Source organism: Sorex fumeus, unplaced genomic scaffold (genome assembly GCF_029834395.1).
Source record: "Sorex fumeus unplaced genomic scaffold, SorFum_2.1 ptg000151l, whole genome shotgun sequence".
Classification (NCBI taxonomy): Eukaryota; Metazoa; Chordata; class Mammalia; order Eulipotyphla; family Soricidae; genus Sorex; species Sorex fumeus.
In genome coordinates this window covers 2,329,154-2,351,529 of record NW_026606208.1, presented here as the reverse complement: position 1 = coordinate 2,351,529, position 22,376 = coordinate 2,329,154, and the positions used below count along the sequence as shown (strand labels likewise).

Genomic DNA, 22,376 nt, shown 5'->3' with positions numbered 1-22,376 from the left:
AATGCACAGGACGCCCCACAATAAGGAAGGATCAGCCCAGCATGTCAGTAATTTTGCAACTGAGAAAGAAGTGAGAGGGGGAATGTGGCTGTCTGAACTAACTGCCAGTGAACTGCGGACGTGATGGTGCTTCTCATCTAGGTAATGTGGAATGGCTAAGCTATTTAAACAGAGCGTCTAGATACAGAAGGAGCAAAGGGAACACTGGCTAGAAAACTATCCCTAGGGAAGAGAAGATTTGGGTTTGTTAAGGGAAAAACGAGATCTGTGAAAAAACCTGATCGAGTTGTTGGTCACATCTGGGTCCTTGGCAGAAATGACCTGAATGGTCGTTCCGATGGGCACATCCTCAGGAACCTCCACAAAATAAAAGCCCGGTTCAAATACTGGGGGCTCATCCACGTCCTCCACACTGATGTGCACCGTGGTTGTGTCCTGAAAGGGGCCCAGGTTCAGAAAACGCATCTCGAGGTGAGGGTTGGCGCCTTCCACTTTTAAGGTGTAGCTTTTCTTGCTTTCAAAACTCAGGGGCTGAAAAAAAAAACAACGAAAGGAAAATTGATTAAATGCCAGCAGCTATGTCAGGTTTTAAAGGATGCTCAATCTTGGTGGGCAGCTTGCCAAATTCATTAAAATGGTGGGGAAGAGACAAAGGGAAACCACGAGAACTTTTTCTTTGTTCCATAGGTCTTTGAGTTAAGTCCTTGTTAAAGTCCTTGACTTTAACAAATGATGAGGCAGGTCAGAGTGATATTGGCTGCTTCAGAGAGAGTAAAGCCACACTGGCAAGTGATCAATGGTTGAAAACCACAGCTCTAAACAAGCTTAAGTATGCCAACGTTTTTATCAGGATGGTCCCTTTGTCTTTAGATACACGTGTTCACTTGAAAAGATGCCATGAAAACGTTCTATTTTAGAATCCATAGAACTAAGGCTGAGGCTTTTAAAATTTTCTTCCTTCAAAAAAAAATCAGGTACAAAAAGCAATAGTGATTTTTTTCCTCCTTTTTTCCAGGAAACTTACCAGAAGCTCTCACTGGAATTCTCAGGGCACTGCATCAGATCAATATTTGTACATTTAGCTGGTTCTAGATGTTCTCTATTAAAATTCACTGCCTGATATTGCAGTTGAAGGAAGAGACTTGGAGAGTTCAAGTGACTGGACGAAACTGCTGTGGTTACATGGTGTTAGAATGAAAAACCTGATTGAGAATTTTAAATTACTTACCTAGGGCTCATTTGCAAAGTTCACACTGGTAAAATTCCATGTCATAACATAATTTCTTCATTGTTCATTGTAAAATTTAATCTAACCTACCTTTTATTTTTATTTTGGGTCTGGCCCTGCCATGTTTGATGTCAAAATAAACACGAAAATGTTTAGAATGCTCTCTCTTAAGATTTACAGTTTTCAAAGATGTTTAAGTGTTTTAAGTAACAATCACCTGAAAATATCATCAATCACTTTTAAAAAATCATGTAATGCCTGTCCTATAAAATAATTACAGTGAGTAGCAAAGCAGTTACAAATGCTTAAAAGTCACATGTCAACTTGTCAAGGACTTACATTTTATTAGCTAAACATTCTTTTGTGCTTTTTTTTTCGTAAAATGTCAGCATATTTCATGTTAGGAGATATTTCCATTTATGCAATTGCTTGGCTTGTGAGAAACAAGTAATAGTGGGGGTTACTCTAATTCCACTTTGTTCAAGTTTTAAGCTTTGGTTTGTCTGTTGCTATGGTTGGGTTGCCATTTGTTCTCTGTTATTAGTGCCAAGCATTGTACTTCTTGTTCCAGGGTGCCAACATCCCCATTTAAACCACGCAGCCAATTCCGGAGTCTTGTCTACCTCCTGAGTCCTCAGTCAAAAGGCCAGATTTTCATAAACATTACAGCATATTTGAAGGGATCCTCTGACACATTTTATTAACACTCAGTCTATAAATCTAGATATCTATCAGTGCTGGTATTCTAGTTTCATAAAATTCTTTCCTGGGCCAGAGAAAAAGTAAAGCAAGTAGGGCACTTGCTTGCACATGGTGGACCTGGGTTCTATCCCTGGCACTCCATGTAAATCCCTGGGTCCCCCCAAAAAGTGATCCCTATGCACAGGGCTGGGAATAAGCCCTGAACACTGTCAGGGGTGGCCCCCCAAAATGAAGAAATATTCTTTTCTTATGTATGGATAATCCCCCAAATTGACACTTTATTTTAGGTTAGGTTTACGCTTGGGAAAGTATGTCCTCTTAGTCATTTCTTCTCATTTGGTATGTTACATATTGTATATATGTTATATATACACATAAGATATATATAAACGTAAGGTATAATTAGCATACCTTAAATTCAGCTGCTTTAGCTAAAGTTTTGCAGGTTTGGACAAATGTATAATATAGACATGTGTTTTCCATGGTAATTAAGATGTAGGAATGTTCTAGCACCCTTAAGTCCCTGCCTTTTGTGGTCAGCTCTTTTCTCTTGGCAACCACTGATTCAGTTTCTGTCCCGTCTCTCCCTATTGAGAGAATGTCTTACAAACACAAGCATTAGTTTGGCTTCTTTCTCTTGGTGGACAAGGTGAGGTTCATCTGTGTTGTTATACGGAGGAGTGGTTGGTCCCTTTTTGTTGCTAAGTGGTATTCCATTATGAGCACAGTTTGTTTGTTCTCTCTCTCTCTCTTTTTTTTTTACTAGAGATATATTTGGGTTGTTTCCAGTTTCCAAAGCAGTTGCTATGAACAGCTGTACACATGTTTTGTCTAAATATAGATACTCTTGGGTAAACACCTAAGAATGTGATTGAAGGATTGAACAGTGAGTATTTTTAACTTTATATGAAGCTTCTAACCCAGTTTTAAAGTGGTAGTACCATTGTTAACTTTTTGGTTTTGGTTTTGGGTTACACTCAGTGGTGTTCAGGACTTACTCCTCGCTCTGTGCTCTGGGATACTACTGGCAGGGCTTAGAAGACCATATGGGGACTTTACCTCATGGTGTTTTACTAATAACAATTTAAATTTAAAAAAAGAAGAAAAGAAGAAAACCGCTGGGGGGCTCTACAGATTCCGGAGAATGCTCCAGGTCCCAAACAGAGCCGAGATCACCGGGGAAGTCCCAGATGGGGTAGGTGCTGCATCCCACCTTCTCCAGATGGAACTCCGATGACCATGAGCCTCTAGAAGCATAGCTCGGGCATGTGGGAACCAGGACATTTACTCCAAACTGCCACGAGACTGCCCCGGCTCCCAGGTAACCTCTGATTCCTGAAGTCACGCCCACAACCCGCCCCCCAGCGCCATCTTTACAGCACACAGCAACAAAGAAGAAAACTGCTGGGGGGCTCCACAGCTCCCGGAGAATGCTCCAGGTCCCAAACAGAGCCAAGATCACTGGGAAGTCCCCAATGGGGTAGGTGCTGCATCCAGGCTTCTCCAGATGGAACCCCAGTGACCATGAGCCTCTACAAACATGGCTCGGTTGGTCCCTCGGGAATCAGGACATTTACTCCAAACTGCGTGGCCGCGGACCTCTCCTTATATACGAAGTGATCAATGGAAAGTAAATCGTCCAACGTTTCTCTCTGAAAATCATACTTAACTCGTTTGCAAAGCACAACACCCAAAAGGAGAGAGAGAACAGAGGGGAATGCCCTGCCACAGAAGCAGGGTGGGATGGGGAGGTGGGGATGGGGGGTGGGAGGGATACTGGGATCTGTGGTGGTGGGAAATGGTCACTAGTAGAGGGATGGGTATTCCAAATAAATAAATAAATAAATAAATAAAAAGAAGACCATATGGGATACTGGAGAATTGAACTGAGGTAGGCCACATGCAAGGCAAGCACCCTACCCACTGTACTATCGCTCTGGTCCCTCCACTATGCGCTTCTACCAGTATGAGAATTCTGGATGCTCCAACTCCTTGTCAGTTTTCTGATTTCTGAGTGATATATAGATATAGATATAGATATAGATATGTCAGAGAATTCTGGATGCTCCAACTCCTTGTCAGTTTTCTGATTTCTGAGTGATATATATATATATATATATATATAGAGAGAGAGAGAGAGAGAGAGAGAGAGAGAGAGAGATTGATATGTCACTGATTTCAGTAAGTCTAAGATGGTCATCTTCTATGTTGATGTTTTGGAGGTAATTAAGCCTGTCCAATTGAGAAAACCTTGTCAGTTTTCTGGTCCCTCCACTATGCGCTTCTACAACGTATGAGAATTCTGGATGCTCCAACTCCTTGTCAGTTTTCTGATTTTAGCATCTTAGTGCATGTGAAGTGCTATCTAATTGTGGTTTTGACAAGTTAACCGAATGATGTTGAACATCTTTATGTGTCTTCTTGAAGAGATCCACATATGTTTTATATTCAAGCCTTTTATCAGAAATGTGATTTACAATAATTTCTCCAAATCTGTGATTTGCCTTTTCATTCTATTAACAGTGGTCTTTCTTTTTGTTATAGCTGTTTCCTGTTGGGGTCACACCTAGCTGTGCTCAGGATATATTCTAAGCTCTGTGCTCAGGGCTGGAGCAATAGCACAGCGGGTAGGGCATTTGCATTGCATGCAGCCAACCCAGCTGACCCAAGTTCGATTCCTCCGCCCCTCTTGGAGAACCCGGCAAGCTACCGAGAGTATCTTGCCCGCATGGCAAAGCCTGGCAAGCTCCCTGTGTTGTATTCGATATGTCAAGAATAGTAACTAGTCTCACAATGGTGCCTGCTCAAGCAAATCGATGAACAACGGGAGAACAGTGCTATACTGCTATGTTCAGGGATCACTCCTGTCGGTGCTTGGGAGACCATATGCAGTGCCAGGGATTGAATCTTCTTTGGCCACAAGCAAGGCAATTGTCTTACATGCTGTATTATCTCTCCAGCCCCATAACTGTGATTTTTGAAGAGAAGAAAATAATAATTTTGATGATGTCTTATTTATCACTTTTTATTTTGTCTGTTGGGATTTGGGTGATATAACTATTATCTTTTACCTAATCATGGTCACAGTGACTTTCTCTTATGTTTTCTGATAAAAATTTTAGAGATTTTTTTATATTTATATATATGACCTAGTTTTAGTTTAGTTTTGTGAGATTTGAATTGAAGCTTATATTTTTTAGACTTATGAATTCACAATTATTTTAGTCTGTTGGAAAGACCAGAGTGGGTTAAATTGTTGCTAACACTTTCTCTGAAAATGATTTTATATTTTTAATAAAAAGGAATTGTTTACTTATATAGTTATAATTGTTATAATATCTGAGAACTATTTCCAATTCAAGAATTTTTCAAGAGTAAAAGTACACAAAAATAAAAAAGTTTTTATATCTTTAAAAATAGTTGTGAAAGTAGTGGCACAAAATAGTACTGTGATTCCCTAAACAAAATTAATTATGCCCTTTCATGCTCTCAGAGCACTTTGCTATACTTCCAGATTGCTCTTCTATCAATAATTTTTTATTATTTTGACAAAGGCTCTGACTTCAAATTTGTTTTCCTTGCTTAGTGAGGAACTAAAATTCTACGAACTGTGGCAAAAAGTTGTTACAGTAAATAATGCAAAAATATTTTGTAATATACTAATGTGTACTGACTGAGTGATATATATAGATATAGATTTTGATATGTCACTGATTTCAGTAAGTCTAAGATGAGCATCTTCTTCTATGTTGATGTTTTGGAGGTAATTAAGCCTGTCCAATTGAGAAAACCTTACAATTGCTGTAGATCCTAAGAGATAAAATAGTTGTTATTTATTTATTTATTTAATTATTGCTTTTTGGGTCACACCTGGCAACGCACAGGGGTTACTCCTGGCTTTGCACACAGGAATTACTCCTGCCGGTGCTCAGGGACCATATGGGATGCTGGGAATCGAACCCAGGTCACTCACGTCAAGGCAAACGCCCTACCCAGTGTACTATTGCTCCAGCCCCATAGTTGTCCCTTTTTGTAAGCCAAACCTTGTCAAAGCTGTTCCAGTTGTTCAGCGTCAGCTGACTTTGCATATTGTTGCCATTGCATGCTTTGAACCTTGTGTCCTTCTAAATTATCTTAAAAAGAATGAAATTATGATTAGCTATTGAAAGAATAGTTTTCATGTAGGCTGAATTGCATAAAGTAAATGGAGACTAAATCTGGTATTTGTAAGGCAAATATATCTGTGTTTATAACATAGTTTTCAACAACTCTAAACAAAGATTAATAAAGGACTGCATCATTTAAATTATTGGATAAGAGCTTCCTCCCTGCTTAAAATGGTATATGAGGCAGTGTCATGAGGGACAATTTATGGAATTTTATATTTAATGAAAACAGAGGTTTTGCTCTTCCTGGGCTGTCACTGAATAGAATGGACTCAGAACAATCACTGGTTGTATTCTGGAAGATGGAAAACACACTGCAGGCCAGGGAATGGCATCACGTCCTGCTCAGTGAGAATAAAGAACATTCTGGAAATTAACCAGTCCACATTATCTTTCAAGCATTTAATTTAAGAGACTGAAAATCAATTGATTGATTACTTTAGAGCCAAAAAGATTCATGGGGCCGAGCAGTAATCAGTGTAGTTTTATGAAGACTCAGTTTTATCAATTCCATTTAATTTCTCTTTTTTGAAAAAGTAGGTGTCTTTTGGAAAAATAATAGGCCTTAGGAAAATAAATCAGAAGCAGAAGTTTTGTTTCAATTTTATAAAACATTAATAATGACAAAGTAGGGAGCTGGGTGTGGATCACGCATTGGAATATTATTCCTAAGATATAGACTGAACAGTCAATAGCCTCTAAAGTATTTATTATGTTTGACTTGTCTATCTACTCAACTTATTGACTTCTTTCTTAATTCCATTTTCTGGCCCTTCATAAGTTCAGAAGAAGAGAGGCCAAATGACCTCAGAAAAATTGATATATATTTTTTTATTTAAACTTGGATATAACTTTAATAATGACAATGAAGGAGGACTCTGCCTTATGAGTTTCAATCTTTTCTCTAGGTTTGAAAGCTAAAAAAATGATATTCCTAGGTTTCTTTCAGAAAAAAATGATTGAGTTATTGTTTTCTCCAATAAATGGCATATTTTATAATAATGTCATGAATTTGTATTATTTATTTTAAGATACAAAACAAAATAGGAAATGTGTTGACAATCCCAAAGGTTTTTTTTTTTTTCTTAGTATTGGTACATTTTTAACTTTTTAACTAAAAAAATAATCCAAGTGGCTGGAGCCTTGCCTAGCTCCGAAGTTCAATTAATGGCTTGAGTGGTACCATGTCAACGGGCCCGAGCCCAAACCTTAGTACCAACCCGTGTCTTGGGGGCCAAATATCACTGCGAGTGACTCCTGAGTGCTGCTGAGAACCCCACCCCCACCCCGCCACTGCCCACATACCCCATATAACTCTCCCCATTCAATTACCAGTAAGAAAGAAGATCATCGAAATCTTTGAGTTTTTTTTACTTTGTTTACAGTTACAAGTCATGACAAAAATGTGTCATGAGTTGTTCACTTGGGGACTTGGGGGCCTGCCACAAATTAAAGTGGAATGTTCTTAATCCTGTTTCATAACCCAGCTTGGCATTATTTCTCGTCACCTTGTATAATTCAAGCTTGTGTTATTACTGATTCTCAGAGGACGAGCGAGGTGTGTCTTCTGACTTTAATCTCAGCATTTTGTCCTATTTGGAGTTAATACTTTGAGGTTTCTAAAAATTCCTGGGTGGTGAAATGTTGGTTATAGCTGTCTCTGCTCTATTTGATTGCAATTTAAATAAATACAGGTGCAACTGTGAGCTCTTCCTTTTCTACAGTTGGTGGGACAGCATCTTACGTGTATATGAAACACAATTATCAAACACATAAATTTGTGTCGCATTTGAATTTTGGACCTTATTGCTTCTAACAGGGTCATGGAGGACCTCATGTCCCTAACGTGGATGGCTAACTTTCATTATCACGGCTGATCCCTCCCTTGTTGTGGAAGCAGAATCTTTGTGTCTCCCAGGGAACACACCCCCTCAGCTTTCCCCCTGCCCTCTCAGAATCTCTTTCTCAGTCTCTGCTTGTCCGTGACCCTTTCCCTAACTTCACGTTGGGGTTTTGCACCTCATTTCACTGATTTATTCCCAGCTAGGATGCATTCCTAGGAATAGAATTAAAGAATTCTATGCTTAGGGTTCCCCAATGTGTATTTCCATCCCAGATTTCTCCCCCTGACTCCAGACCCCTATAACCAAGTCTACAACTCTACATGGTTGTCTAAGAGACACTGAACACATCATGTGACCAGAACTGCCTCTCGGCCACTGCCCCTGGGTGCCCAGTGCCCTACTTGCTTGGCATTTTCATCTCAGTGGAGGACTGCGTTATTCTTCTGACTGCTAAATTGATTTGTCTTTTTTTCCTCTCCTCTCCAGTCTGCTAGAAAATGAGATTGCCCCCCTCCCAAGCTCTCTGTTTCATGTGGGCTCCCTTTTCCCAGATGTGGCCCTTTGTTGTCCTTTCTCACATGACCTTCAGAGGAATTATGTTATGATGAAAGTCTAGTCATGTCCGGTTGTTCTCCACTTAGAGCAAAACTCAAAGTTCTTACTTTTTTCTCAGCATCCCACGTACTCTGGTATTCTTGATACTTTTCTACTTTCTGTCTGCATTTAATGTGCTCTTTGACGCAGTCTAATGACCCCCATTGTTTCTTTTTGTTCATTTGGTTCTGTTTTTTTCCCCCACACCCAGTAGTGCTCAGGGCTACTGTGCTTAAGGATGACTCCTGGCACTGCTTGGGGGGCCATATTGCCGTGTCAGGGATAGAACCTGGTACAGCTTCCTGCAAGGCAAGTTCCTATCCTACCTCTCCTCCCCTGCTGCTCTTGAAACAAAGGAGGAAGAATTCCACCTGAGGACCCTTGTACTGAATCTCTGCTTGAAGTTATTCCCTAATTGTACTGTTCCCCATCTTTAATCTTTAGGGCTTCCACATCTAATTTCCACTGAACATCATTCAGAGGACCATTTCAATGTGGTGAATACGTCCACTGAAGTCCTTACATAGCTGCCACTCTCTGTGATGCTAAGAACCCAACAACCTTTCTCAGATGGTCTTTTCTATTTTTCTATCCACCCTCACAGCACTTAGCACTTTCTGTTATACACTATCTTATTGACTTTTTGCTATCGATTGTTTTCTTCCTGATATTCAGAATGCAAGTTCCATGGCGGCAGAGTTTTTTTTTTTCTTTTGGATACACCCAGTGGAGCTCTGGGACTGTACTCCAGACTGTGCATTTAGGGATCACTCTTGGGGATGCTGTAGGGACCTTATGAGGTACCAGGGATTCAAATGGGGTTGGCTGTATGCAAGACTAGCACCTTAACTCCTGTACAATCTCTGTATCTACTTAACTCCTATATCTATCTCCAAGATGTTCATTGTTTTACTGTAAATTAGAAGCCTGGAATAGTACTGACACATAGGTAGGTACTCCGCACATACCTGTTAAATGAATAATTTAAAACGTTTCAGGATATGAAATATTTAAAATAGAGATAGAAGAATAAGTCAGTGAATTTTGAATTAATGTTTTCTAATTGAATGTAGATTTATTAGGATATTAGAACTTCAATTTTTAAAATGTCATCTCTTCCAGCTTAGTACAACCACATGTGCTTTATGTCACTGAAAAAGTGGAGAGGTTATTTTCAGAAAATTTTGTAATTTATGAAGCAAAGACGTTTCAATACTCAGCAGCTATCTTTGATAAAGCTTTTCCAAGTCTAATTAGCATCTATGGATCTTCAAGTAGCAATTAAAAGGTCTTTGCATGTTATTTATTGATTCACGAGTGATATTATGGCATGTTTTATTGATATTATGGCACACTATGGTAAAAAATGAGTGCTTTCAAACGCAAATATTGATCAAGTCATTAGCATCATTAGAGAATTAAGCTACAAGAATTTTTTAAGTGGCTAAGTAGTGAGCTAGTCATGTAAACGACAGTTATACTATATATATTTTTTCCAGACCTGATACCTCATCTGTAAAATGTTGACCTTTCATGCACAATGGTTCCCATGTTTCCATGTAAGCAAAAGGAGTAAGAGTTTTTGTTTATTTTTTAACATTTCTATTTGTAATTATTTTCAGTGTTGGGGATTGAACTCAGGACCTCACACACACACAGAATTCAAGCGCTGTACTACTAAGCTAAATCCCCTAGCCCAAGAGTGTTTTGTGAGTGTGGAGGGTATGACTGGTGATATCTGAGGGCTGCTCCCAGCTCTGTGCTCAGGAGACACTCCTGGCTGTGCTCAGGGGATTGTTTAGTGCTGGGATTTGAACTTGGGCCTCCTGCATGCATAGCATGTGCCCAGCCCTTCAGGCTATCTATTCTGCCCAGAGCAGAGTATTTTTTTTTAATAATAAAAAAGAGCATTTGTTAAATTTGAAGCAATGTATATCTATCTATCTATCTATCTATCTATCTATCTATCTATCTATCTATCTCACTGTCACTGTCCTCCTGTTGTTCATCGATTTGCTCGAGCAGGCCCAGTAACATTGTGAGACTTGCTACTGTGTTTGGCATATCGAATACACCATGGGTAGCTTGCCAGGCTTTGCCGTGTGGGCAAGATACTCTCGGCAGCTTGCTGGGCTCTCCGAGAGGGGTGGAGGAATCAAACTCAGGTCAGCCATGTTGGCTGCATGCAAGGCAAACGCCCTACCCACTGTGCTATCACTCCAGCCCATATATACTTATATGTATATGTATATATATATATTATATCAGTAGTACTCTAGCCCTTAGTAACAAACAGCTCACATATATTCAGAATCTTCACAAAAATGAAAAACATTGCAAAAATGAGTGAGATTACCTTCTTGACGGTGATGATGCCAACTTGGAAGTTGGGATCTGTGTTAATGTCAAAAGCATCAGCACCATCTCCATCCACAATAGTGTACTTCATCTCGGCATTGATGCCTTCGTCCAAGTCCTTGGCAAATACTCTCCCTACAGTGGAGCTCACTGGAGCTGATTCCAAGACACTCATTTGATAATGCTCTGGGAACAAAGGGTAGAATGGCCATTCTTGGTCATCTTCATCATGAAATACATGTCAACAGTATCACATCACATCAGGCATGCTTAGCAAAACATCTTTCTCCCTAAAATTTAACAATTAAATTCCGAGTTCAATTGATGAACACCAGCAATCAAAGAGGTTGAACAAATGATTCGAAGCCTGAACTACGTGTTTGGTAAGGAGAGGTCAAAATAGTTTGATTATAATCCTAAGGGTCACTGTCACTGTCACTGTCCTCCCGTTGTTCATCAATTTGCTCGAGTGGGCATCAGTAACGGCTCCATTGTGACACTTGTTACTGTATTTGACATATTGAATACGTTACAGGTAGCTTGTCAGGGTTTGCTATGTGGGCAAGATACTCTCGGTAGCTTGTCAGGCTCTCCGAGAGGGGCAGAGGACTCGAACATGGGTCGGCTGGGTCGGCCTCGTGCAAGGCAAACACCCTACCCGCCATGCTATCTCTCCAGCCCAGTCCTAAGGGTAGGAAGGAGAAAAAACTAAATATTTCTCTTCTTAGTGAATTTCCATTCTGAGTTGTAGGAAGTACCTCATTTCCTTTGTATGGAACCATTTCCCCAAATGTTAATTTCTTCTGAGAAAGCTAGCATACCACTGAGATAATGATGTACTTATTCTGCTCACATTGCAAATCCTTGTGTTTTCCTCCATGGCTTGGCCAGGTGCTAGGTATCCATATTTATGGACATAATATCTCCAAATTTAATGGTGACCAGGGACTCTATTGTAGGAATGGTCCTGCAGAGCAAGAGCCATCAACTCCATGAGTGGCCCATTACTGTGTTTATGTTCCTGGGTCTCTGTGGACAGACCTGCGCTTTTTTTCTGCTCTTTTGTTCTAGAATAGAACATCCAAAGTGTTCTCACATAGGTAAGATAAGAGCTAGCCATACCCTCATTTTCAATTTGCTATCTCGATTTCACAATGAAATTAGTTCATTTTTGGCTCCAAAGTTGTATCTTTGCTGCCTCACCTTCCCTGGGGCTCAAGTTTTCAAAGTTACTCGTTATTTTGTCAATCATAATGTGACTTACAATCGCATTTTCAGTATTGACATGATCCCTTTTATTCTAATATGCATTGTAAGCAACAGAGAAGCCTGGTATGTGAGGAGTTGAGTTTCATAAAGATTTGAGAAGTCTGACAGCCTCCAGCCAGCTCACAGCACAATCCCTCCTTCCCTTGCACAGAAGGAATGATACTTTTCCTTCAGAAATACGAGCTACCAAAGTGTTAATGTCTATATGACCTTGCAGGCACTTGGATTTCATGATCCTTTCCCCATTCACTTCCCAAACTGTTGACAGATTAGATTTTGCTACAGTAACTTTTAGGGGAAAAGAAGTATCCACCTGCAATTTTATCCACTCCAGGAACAGTGCATTCTAGGATTAAACAAACATATGGAGACAATGTCTTCATGTGCTGCATTATATTAGAAAAATATTAGAAGTGAATCGACCTAAGGACAGCAGAAACAAGGGTCAGGAAAACTGGTCCATGGTTGGAAACTTGCCACAAGTTGTAGGGGTGTTGAGGGGGATGAGAGCAATTAGGATAGAGAAGGGACCACTACGACAATGATAGTTGGAAATGATTACTATGGACAAGAACTGAGTGCTGAAAGGAGATAAAGATGATAATCCTTTAGGACCTATATCGCAAACCATAATTCCCAGAAGGGGGGTGGGAGAGAGAGAGAGGAGAGAGAGAGAGAAAGGAGAGAGAAAGAGAGAGGCCTGCCATTAGAGGCAGGCTGGATGGAGCCAGAGAGAAACTGGGGACATTGGTGGTGGGAAATGCACACTGGTTAAGGGATGGGTTTTGCAACATAGCATGACTGAAACTCAGTCATGAACAAGTTTGTAACTGTATAACTCCTGGTGATTCAATAAAAAAGTTTTTAAAAACAAAAATAAATAGCCCGAGATCTTGATATTTCATTAAATGTTGTCCCATCACCAGTGACTGTGTTTATTCAATATAAAATAGTATGTCATTTTGTCCACATTCCATAGTTTATTATAGCAGTATTAATGAAAAAGAAATACAATGGAACCCCAGATGAAGAATCAAAAAATTACTAATGCAGAAGAGGGGCCCAAGGAGAGAGCTCAAAGGTCTGGAACACTTGCTTTGATGCAGGGATCTGGGTTCAACAACCCACCTGACCCTCCAGAGGCCAGAGGGATTGATCCCAGAGCCCCTGAGCACTGGCCAGTGAATCTAAAAGCCACCCCTCCCCCAAACAACAAATGCATATGAGGCTAATATTGTAGGCTTATGGAATAATAATACCGTATAAACTTAGTAATAAGAAATAGATGGGGAAATATTTAATGGTGAGATAGAGCGTTTTCCAAATCTAAAACTAATGATCCTTAAGGATAATATACAGAAAATGTTTTGAGGTAGATGGCTTTTTTGATATTTACATCTTCATTCTTGGCAGTCTAATAGTTGCTTGGATGCTTTCTTGCTCTCCCAGAGTTTTTATTATTTCTAAAAAGTGACAATTGAAAATGTTTGCTTTAGGATGGTATAAATGTGTTGGTTTGTGAAAATCCACTTTCACTGTATTCTGTTATACTATTTTTAGGGTGAAATGACTTTTCTACAGTATGTCCAATTCCATTGAAAATTCTTGAAAACTGTGCCTTTAAGCAAAATAACATGAAGTAGGTCTTTAAATAAGCTCATTTTGTTCAACATTGGCTATATATTTTTTTCTTATGAAGTTGGGATTCTATTTTTTCTCATCAGAGTTATAACAACATAACCTTATTCAAGGATCTATATTTTTATGAGCTTATGTGATAACTTGAAATTTCTGTCTTTTCTACTTTCATCACAGTTACCATCTCTTGACAAATTATGAAAGCCAAATTGGCTAGTTGAAGGATTTTAAGAATCTCCAATATGTACAATATAAGCTTTGTTCATGAAGTAACAAGGAGGGAACCAGAGGGTCAACAAAGCAATAAGAACCCAATCAAAATGGTACTTCATAAATGGTTCCACGATGCACGACTCTTCTGCATTGCAAAACCAATAACTTAGCTTCCTACGGTGTCTTGTGCCACTGTGAACCCCTTCCTAGTGTGCTGCCTTTGTGTTTCAGGTACTCTCAGGGAGGCTTGTATTTATCAGGCATATAGAAAAGGTTGAGCTCTCCCAGTATTTATACCGATCAAATCAATGATCTGATTTGGTCAGACTCAAAATATAACCATTAATCACCAGATAACCTCGATTGGCTCTATGTAGTTTAATAGTCTTTTCGGAGAGCCGGGCAAGCTACAGAGAGTATCTTGCCCGCACGGCAAAGCCTGGCAAGCTCCTTGTGACATATTCGATATGCCAAACACAGTAACAACAAGTCTCATAGTGGAGATGTTACTGGGCCCGCTCGAGCAAATCGATGAACAACGGGAGGACAGTGCTACAATGCTAATTTTCCTGGTTACATTTTTTCATGTTCTCAATTTTTTCCCCCCAACCTTACTGATGTTTTCAAAAATTTTACTCCTGCTCCTGGGCTTGATTTCACAATTATAGTGATAGCTCTGTAATCCCACCATCCTAAGGCCTTGGGGTCAGGCCCTCATGCTCCCCCTTCATATTCAACTCTGAGGTCGTCTTCTTGCTGCTTTGCCCCGACTTCCTCTACGCTTCTTCCCCTACCAGCACAGTTCACTCACTGCCTGTCACTGAGATCTAATCCTACTCTGACTCGGTGGCCATCTGATTCCACCCTCTGTCCTGTATCTCGAAGCTAAGAAATCATCAGGGAGAAATGCATGTTTTTATGTGTATCACGACACTCCTGCCTTTTAGTTCCTTAAGTCCTGACAGTTCAAATCTAGAGAACACTAACAGCTTCCAGTGACCGCTTCTGTACTTCCACTGCCCATCATCCACACAGCAACCCATTTGATTTTCTTTACCTCTTGTTTTTTTCCCAACAACTCCCATTAGATAAATATTGGGTATCTTTGGATGTAAAGGTGCATCTTTATTCTTTCCTACATCTCAAATGATCTCTAGGAGAGCAGAGGTTTGGCATTCTACGCTGCCCTACCTTCCATATTTGAGCTGGTAACTGAAACAAGTGTTTTCCAAATGAATGAATAGCACCCCCCTCATGGAGTGATACCCTTTTGCTTATTTGACTTATTTGCGTTCTTCAGCGCTTGGCTGAATTTTCATCCTGCTCTGACGCCTCCCTTCATCTCAGCTTATTGGGAAGGCTTCATTCAGTGCTAACCAGTTGGCATGGCAAATATTGCTTCTCGGTTATCTTTTGCTGAGGGCAGTGTCTGTACACTCTCCCTCCTCCCAGCATGGATTTCAAATCTGAAGGTCATGGGGTCATGGGTTCCAAGCACCTGGGGCCCATCTTGGACAGTCTTTACTTACCTGTGCATTCATGGGTTAAGGAGATCAGGAGAGTCTCCACATTCCCTAGACCTGATCCCCTCCTGCATTCTTAATGGGGCAAGGTCGCCCCCGAGAGGGCAAAAAAAGAAACACACACACACACACACACACACACAACCTTGTCTCTAAGACTCTCAGTACACACACATACACGCAGACACAACATTGTCTCTAAGACTCTCTTGCAGTACACACGCACACATACAGAACTTTGCCTCAGATTCTCTTTCAGTATACACACACAACATTGTCTTTAAGACTTTCTCTCTTGCAGTACAAACACACACAATGTTGTCTCTAAGACTCAGTACACACACACTTACACACACATACACACAATATTGCCTCTAAGACTCTCTCTCTCTCTCTGTCTCTCTCTCTTTCTCTCACAGTACACACATACACAGACACAGAGGTCCCTAAGCTTCAATCAAATCTTAATCCTTCCTTAGTATCTATTTTTTATGGCAGGGAGTGACTGACAATCAATGGTGAGCAAGAAAAGCAGTTGAGAAGACGTCTTTAGGGTGAGGAAAATGAAACGAACAACAGAAAAGGTGAGAAGCACCGGTTTACTTCTAGAAGAATCTGGGGCACCAGAAGGGGAAAAGGTGATGTGTAAGCTGCGTGGTCAAGTTCAGCAAAGGAAGCTGTGGATTAGGGGGCTTAAGAGCACTCGGATTGAGCCCCCCTGCTCCCCAGCTCTGCCTTGGGGACCTGCGACCCCACTCCACGGGCCAGACACTCACTCTGGGGAAAGCGGGGCGGGTTGTCGTTGACATCCGACAGGGTGATGTTGACGGTGGTGGTCCCGGCCAACCCTCCGAGCTGCCCGCCCATGTCCTTGGCCTGTACAATGACTTCGTAGTATTCTTTGGCTTCTCGGTCCATGTTCATGAGGGCTGTCCTGATAACGCCTGCACGACAGAAAACACTTGGTTTTGAGGAACAAAGGCACAGTCCAGTTTGGGGGACGGGCTTCGGGGTCCTTCTTGGAGCTCCTGGGCAGAGTCTTGGCGTTGCTTATGCCACCCCTGTTTAAGCCCAGCTTGGTGGGACTGGGGAAGGTTCTAGTCTTTTAATTTTATTTATTTTTAAAGATTTTATTGTTGAATTACTGTAAGATAGATCTTTACAGAGCTGTTCATGGTTAGGTTTCAGTTACATAGTGTTCCAACACCCATCCCTCCACCAATGCACATTTCCCAGCACCAGTGTCTCCAATTTCCCTCCCATCTCCTTCTCCCCCAGCCTGCCTCTCTGGCAGACACTTTCTCTCTCTTTCTCTCTTTCTGTCTCTGTCTCTCTCTCTCCTCACCCCCTCCTTTCGGGCATTGTGGTTTGCAACGCAGATACTGAAAGTTTCTCTTTTAACACTCCGTTCTTGTCCAACTTGATCATTTTCAGCTATTATTGCCATCCTGGTCCCTGCTCTATCTTACCCAACCTCCGTCCCCTACACACTTGTGGTTGATTCCAACCATTGAGGGAAGGTGCTGGTCTTAAAACGGTTAAGTTAAAGCAGCCCGGCTGGGACTCCCTTGACGGCAGTACCGAGAATGAACAGGAGGTGGCAGCATGGTTCTCTGGCAGACCTGCACGGCGGCCCAAGGTGATTGCAGGCCGACCCAGCGCCAAGAAAACCGGACCCGGAGTGGGGGTGGGGGGTGGGGGGCGAGAAAACAAAGCGTCGTGTGTTTACGAATCTGTGATTTGGGGTGATTCTCCGCCAGCTCTTTCTTTTTTTCGGCCCCCGGAGCCCCAGTAGCGTGCATGCCTCGGTCCTAGGCTGCTCCTCCCCTGCCATCCCGGTACCTGCAGGCAGGCTGGGAATTCTGATTGGCTTTTGCTGTGGCTGTGCATCCTCTCAGGTTTGATCTGTCCTGATAGCCTCTCTGTTTCCTTGAATCCCGGGAGCCAGGGAGCCGGGGAAGACAGCCCAGGGAACTGTTTATTTCCCCCAAGTTAAGGGAGGAACTCACTCCAGCAAGCAGCCTTGTCAATGCAGCATTAAGGGATGGGGCTTCATTTAGGCAGGAGAGGGGTGAGATTCTGTACCCCTTCCTGTGGCCAGAAGCTGTCCTGACCCTGCCAAGGATGTGTGATAAAGTTGCACCTCCCTCTGGGAAAAGATGAGTGCCAGACACCAGCAAAGGATTTTTTTTTTCTGTGAGTTTATAATCCCGCAGAACCTGGACCTTTTGCTTGACAAAGGAAGCACCTAGACCCACAAAGCTGTCTTCAGCTGCGTGCTACAATGTATCTTATTACATTATCGGCACAACATTCTCAAGGAAACAGGCAGCATTTTCTTTTTTTTTTTTTAAATGCCTTCTGGATATAACAATAACGATTTTTAAAAAAATGTATTTTTGACCCTAAAAGTAAAGATGCCCGCTGGGAGCTGTCAAAATAATGTAAAGTTTGTCTGGGGAGAAAAGGACACATTCCCTTCTTCCCCGCTGTACCTTCCTCCCGGAGGGTTCCGCTGGCCTCCCTTTCCCCGGTTGTAAGATAGTTAAAGTTACTATTTTATAGAAGTCCCTAAGCGCGGTTTCATCCCTTTCTCTGTCCTAATTTATAGTCCCTCACCTGTGACTTTGACTTTTATGATGCACTTTTCTGAACGCCTGGTTTCCTCTAGGACTTCTGGAAAAAATTCTATTAGGATGCTGATAGCAGTGTATTTTTCCCTCCTTCTGTAAAGAAGTGACTTTGAGTGTCCCCACTGGCTTTTCATCTCTGTAACTGTTTGTGTCTTTATTCAAGATGTGTGTTAATGACTCCTAGGTCCTCAGTGTTCCTGTGTGCAAAAACGGGAATAATAATATTTCCAGGTATTTGGCCAGATCAGAAGATGACTGCCAAGCACAAATTTGGAAATGTTCATGGAAGTATTTTACGAGGGAGAAATCCTGGCACAAGTACTAAAAGACACGGATAGAAAATTCGCTCTGCCCAACCCACAAGTCTCTGAGGTGCTTCACGGATGTGAGATGAATGCTGTCCTCCCAGTTCTGGTGTAAAAATGAAAATAAAAACCAAAGAAAAAAATGCAAACATCAAATCTATTGGTTTCTATTTCTCTGCCGAGCTGCTCCTTACCAATCCAGGTTCTCGAAGTTCTCCTCTGCCTCAGACTTTCCAGTCACTGTCTTTGGTGGGAAAGGGGGCACACCCAGGTTCTAGGCCACCCTCCAGCCGCTTCTCAAAACCTTTCTTAGCACCCGTTGTTCTGCTTAGACTGGGTGTCCCAGTGAAACAGCATCAGACCAAGTGTCGGGGGACATGGGGACAATGAGATGGGCTTTGTCTGGGTCCAGCGCCATTTCCCCGTGCCCAGAAAGGGAGAGAACGAGGATGAACCGTGTGATTCCCTGAAGTCTTGACCCATGTCAAAATCAATGGTTCTAGTTCTCTAGTGAAACGGGTTCATGTGTCAATCTTCTCTGGTCTTTGGGCGAGGAGGGTGGGGACCATGGGCCTTAATCCCCAGGAGTAAATGCAATTGCAAGAATTTTTGAACAGTTATTGAGGAGGTCCGTGGGGGTTGCCAGTTCTTTGCCCTCTGACCCCGGGCCCCATTGGAGCTTCTCCACCTCTTAAACACAGATGCTGCTCTCAGACCAGCCGGCAAGGGAGTGCTGGTTTGCTCTCTTAATCTCTTAATGTTTGTCACCATCTTCTGGGGCCAGTACACTCCTGGGAGTGAAAAGGGGAAACTGATCTCTCCGAGGGAGCAGTTGGGGAATAAACCAAACACTGCTTACTTGACCGTTGCATCAAATACCTGTTTTGGAGTCCACGGAAAAATAGGGCTGGCCCTGGAGGATGCTGTACACGACCCGGGCACTGTTCCCGTAGGTTGGGTCGTCGGCATCGGTGGCCGTCACCTGGATGACAGAGGTCCCTGAGGAGACAGAGTGGAAACCGGTTCAGGCCAGTTGTCAGTGGGAGGGGGGTACCGTTGTGAAGGGGCAATCAGCATCCACCCTGATGTTAGAGTTACTTCTCAGCACTGCCCCTTGGGAGGGGAGCTTTTGTCATTTCTATCTTGTATCATGTAGTGGGGCCAAATATTTGTGTTTTGAATTATTTTTGTTATTGTTGTTGTTGTTTATTCTTTTGGGGGGGCCACACCTGACTGTGCTCAGACTTACTCCTGGCTCTAAGCTCAGGTATCACTCCTGGTGGAGGCAGGGGACCCTATGGGGTGCCAGGCATGAATCCGGATTGGTTGCATGCAAGGCAAGAGCCTCACCTGTGTGCTCTCTCTCCAGCCCTGTGTTTTACCTCCTTAATAACCAGTAAAGACAGCACAGCCTTAGGGTTATTTGCTCTTTTGATAAAACAAAAATGCCGCTCCTTATGGAGGAAATACCTGCCTCTCAGTTTTTGTTTTTAAGAAGCAGAATTGAATGTCAATACCAGGCTTATGGCAACCTGCTTCATTTTTTTTTTTAATTTTCTTTTATGCAGCAGGTTACAATGTCTAAGTTGCTTCCTGCCTGCCTATGGACATTTTTTTCTTTTTCTTTTTTTTTTTTAATTGAATCACTATGAGCTACAGTTACAAGCTTTAATGTTTGAGTTTCAATCATGCAATGATCAAACACCCATCCCTCCACCTTTGGAAAAGCACATTTTCCACCACCAATGTCCCCAGGATACCCCCCCTTTCCCACCCTCCCTCTGCCTCCATGCTGACAATTTTCCCCATACTCTCTGTTTTTGGGCATTAGGGTTTGCAATACAGAGACTGAGAGGCCATCATGTTTGGTCCTTTATCTAAAAAGCACACATCTCCCATCCCGAACGATTCCTTCAACCATCATTGTCTTCGTGACCCCTTCTCTATTCCAGCTGCCTCCTCCCCCAGCTCATGAAGCAGACTTCCAACTATAGGGCAATATTCCTGGCCCTGTGTCTACTGTCCTTGGGTGTCAATCTCATATTATGTTATTTTATATTGACTATGGACATTTTGGGTTCTGCTTTATGATTTCTTTGTCAGATTGCAAGTTCTCTTCTGTTACAGATGGAGGTAGGGCGGGTGGTGATGGGGGAGCCATTGTTGGAGGAGCCTGGTGACTTCCACCTTACCCACTGGTGACATTTCCGGTACGGTGGCGACATAAGGTCCATCCAGGAACTTGGGCTCGTTGTCATTGATATCCTGGATTTTGATGATGAACTCGGACTCGGGCTCCATGGGCCGGCCTGTCCGCCTGTCGAGGGCTTGAGCCCTTAGTGTGTACTGGGACCTCTCCTCCCGGTCGAGCCTCTGAATGGCATGGATATCTCCCGTGGTGTCGTCGATGGTAAATACGATGCCTGCGCCTTCTCCAGAGAGGATATATTTGATGGACCCATCCCCTCTGTCCATGTCTGAATGGAGCTGGGGGGGACAGAGTCAAATTTGTTATAGATACGAACACATTTGAAATCAGTGGGTATTCAGTATGGCCCAAATTTCTTTTTTTTTTTTTTTATTGAATCACCATGAGATACAGTTATAAGCTTTCATGTTTGAGTTTCTATCATACAACTGATCAAACATCCATCCCTCCACAGTGCACATTCTCCACCACCAATGTATACCCCCCTTTCCAGCCCTCCCCCTGCCTTTATGGCAGACAATTTGCCCTATACTTTCTCTCTACTTTGGGGCATTATGGTTTGAATACAGATACTGAGAGGTTATCACGTTTGGTCCTTTGTCTACTTTCAGTACACATCTCCTACCCCGCAATACCACTTCTGGGAATATATCCCAAGGGTGCAATAAGCGCAGTAGAAATGACATCTGCACCTATGTTCATTGCAGCACTGTTCACAATAGCCAGAATATAGAAACAACCCAAGTACCCGAGAACAGATGACTGGTTATGACTTCCTTTTGAACAGAAAAAATTTCCCACCTGTTCACATGTTTAATGTTTATCTACAAAATACTAGCATGATTCTATCAAGGAAAAATATCATAGCTTTATGAATCAGAGTTTCTCCACATGACATCCATTATCCTGAACTTCCTACTGTGTTTTAATTCTTCACCCTGGGGAGTACGGAAAACAGACATCCTGTAAAGTTTTACTATCTAAAGCAAGAAAAGGAGTCCGTCTAATAGAGGAGAGCTCAGCATTTCCATCCAGAAATGGAGATGCCTAAACATTTTATGGTGTTTGATGTTAAGGGAAGATTTTTGAATTTCAAGAACTTTATGGTAATTCAAGTTGGGTGGAAGCTGATGAAATGGCAAATAAATAGATTACAAAGAAACATAGTCGGGGACTAACATATGCCCAAAGAGGATTACTGTTGAAGCAATTACTATTAAAGTAATTGAGGACTGGTCTTCAGTAGAAAGCTTGCCATGGGGTTGGTGGGAGTTAGGACAGGGACAAGAACACCACAAAAGTGGTGGATGAAAGTGGTACACCAGAAAGAGAGAGAGCTGAAAGGTGCTCAGTATATCAGTAACAGTGTTGTAAATCACAGGCCAAAAGTTTTTCTTTGGGGGGGGGGAAGCTTTTTGGTTACTCCTGGCTCTGCACTCAGGAATTACCCCTGGTGGTGCTTGGGGGACCATATGGGATGCTGGGAATCAAACCCAGGTTGGCTGCGTGCAAGGCAAAACGCCCTACCTGCTGTGCTATTGCTCCAGCCCCAAAAGTTTTATATATATATATATATATATACACACACACACATATATATACACACATATATGTATATATATAAATATATACACACATATATAGATAGAGATATATAGATACATACATGTATGTGTACCTATAAAAGTGCCTCT

General features: G+C 42.0%; 1 protein-coding gene across 1 annotated transcript in view; it reads right to left on the bottom strand.

The window, feature by feature from the left end:
* Positions 1–22,376, bottom strand: part of CDH20 (cadherin 20) — a 64,426-nt gene that overhangs the window by 31,120 nt on the left and 10,930 nt on the right. The window contains exons 2-6 of the mRNA XM_056106963.1: positions 20,666–20,960; positions 19,353–19,472; positions 16,312–16,479; positions 10,891–11,078; positions 278–531 (exon numbers count right to left, since the gene is read on the bottom strand). Of these exons, the coding sequence (XP_055962938.1) occupies positions 278–531; positions 10,891–11,078; positions 16,312–16,479; positions 19,353–19,472; positions 20,666–20,960 (1,025 nt within the window). The remainder of the gene's footprint in view (positions 1–277; positions 532–10,890; positions 11,079–16,311; positions 16,480–19,352; positions 19,473–20,665; positions 20,961–22,376) is intronic.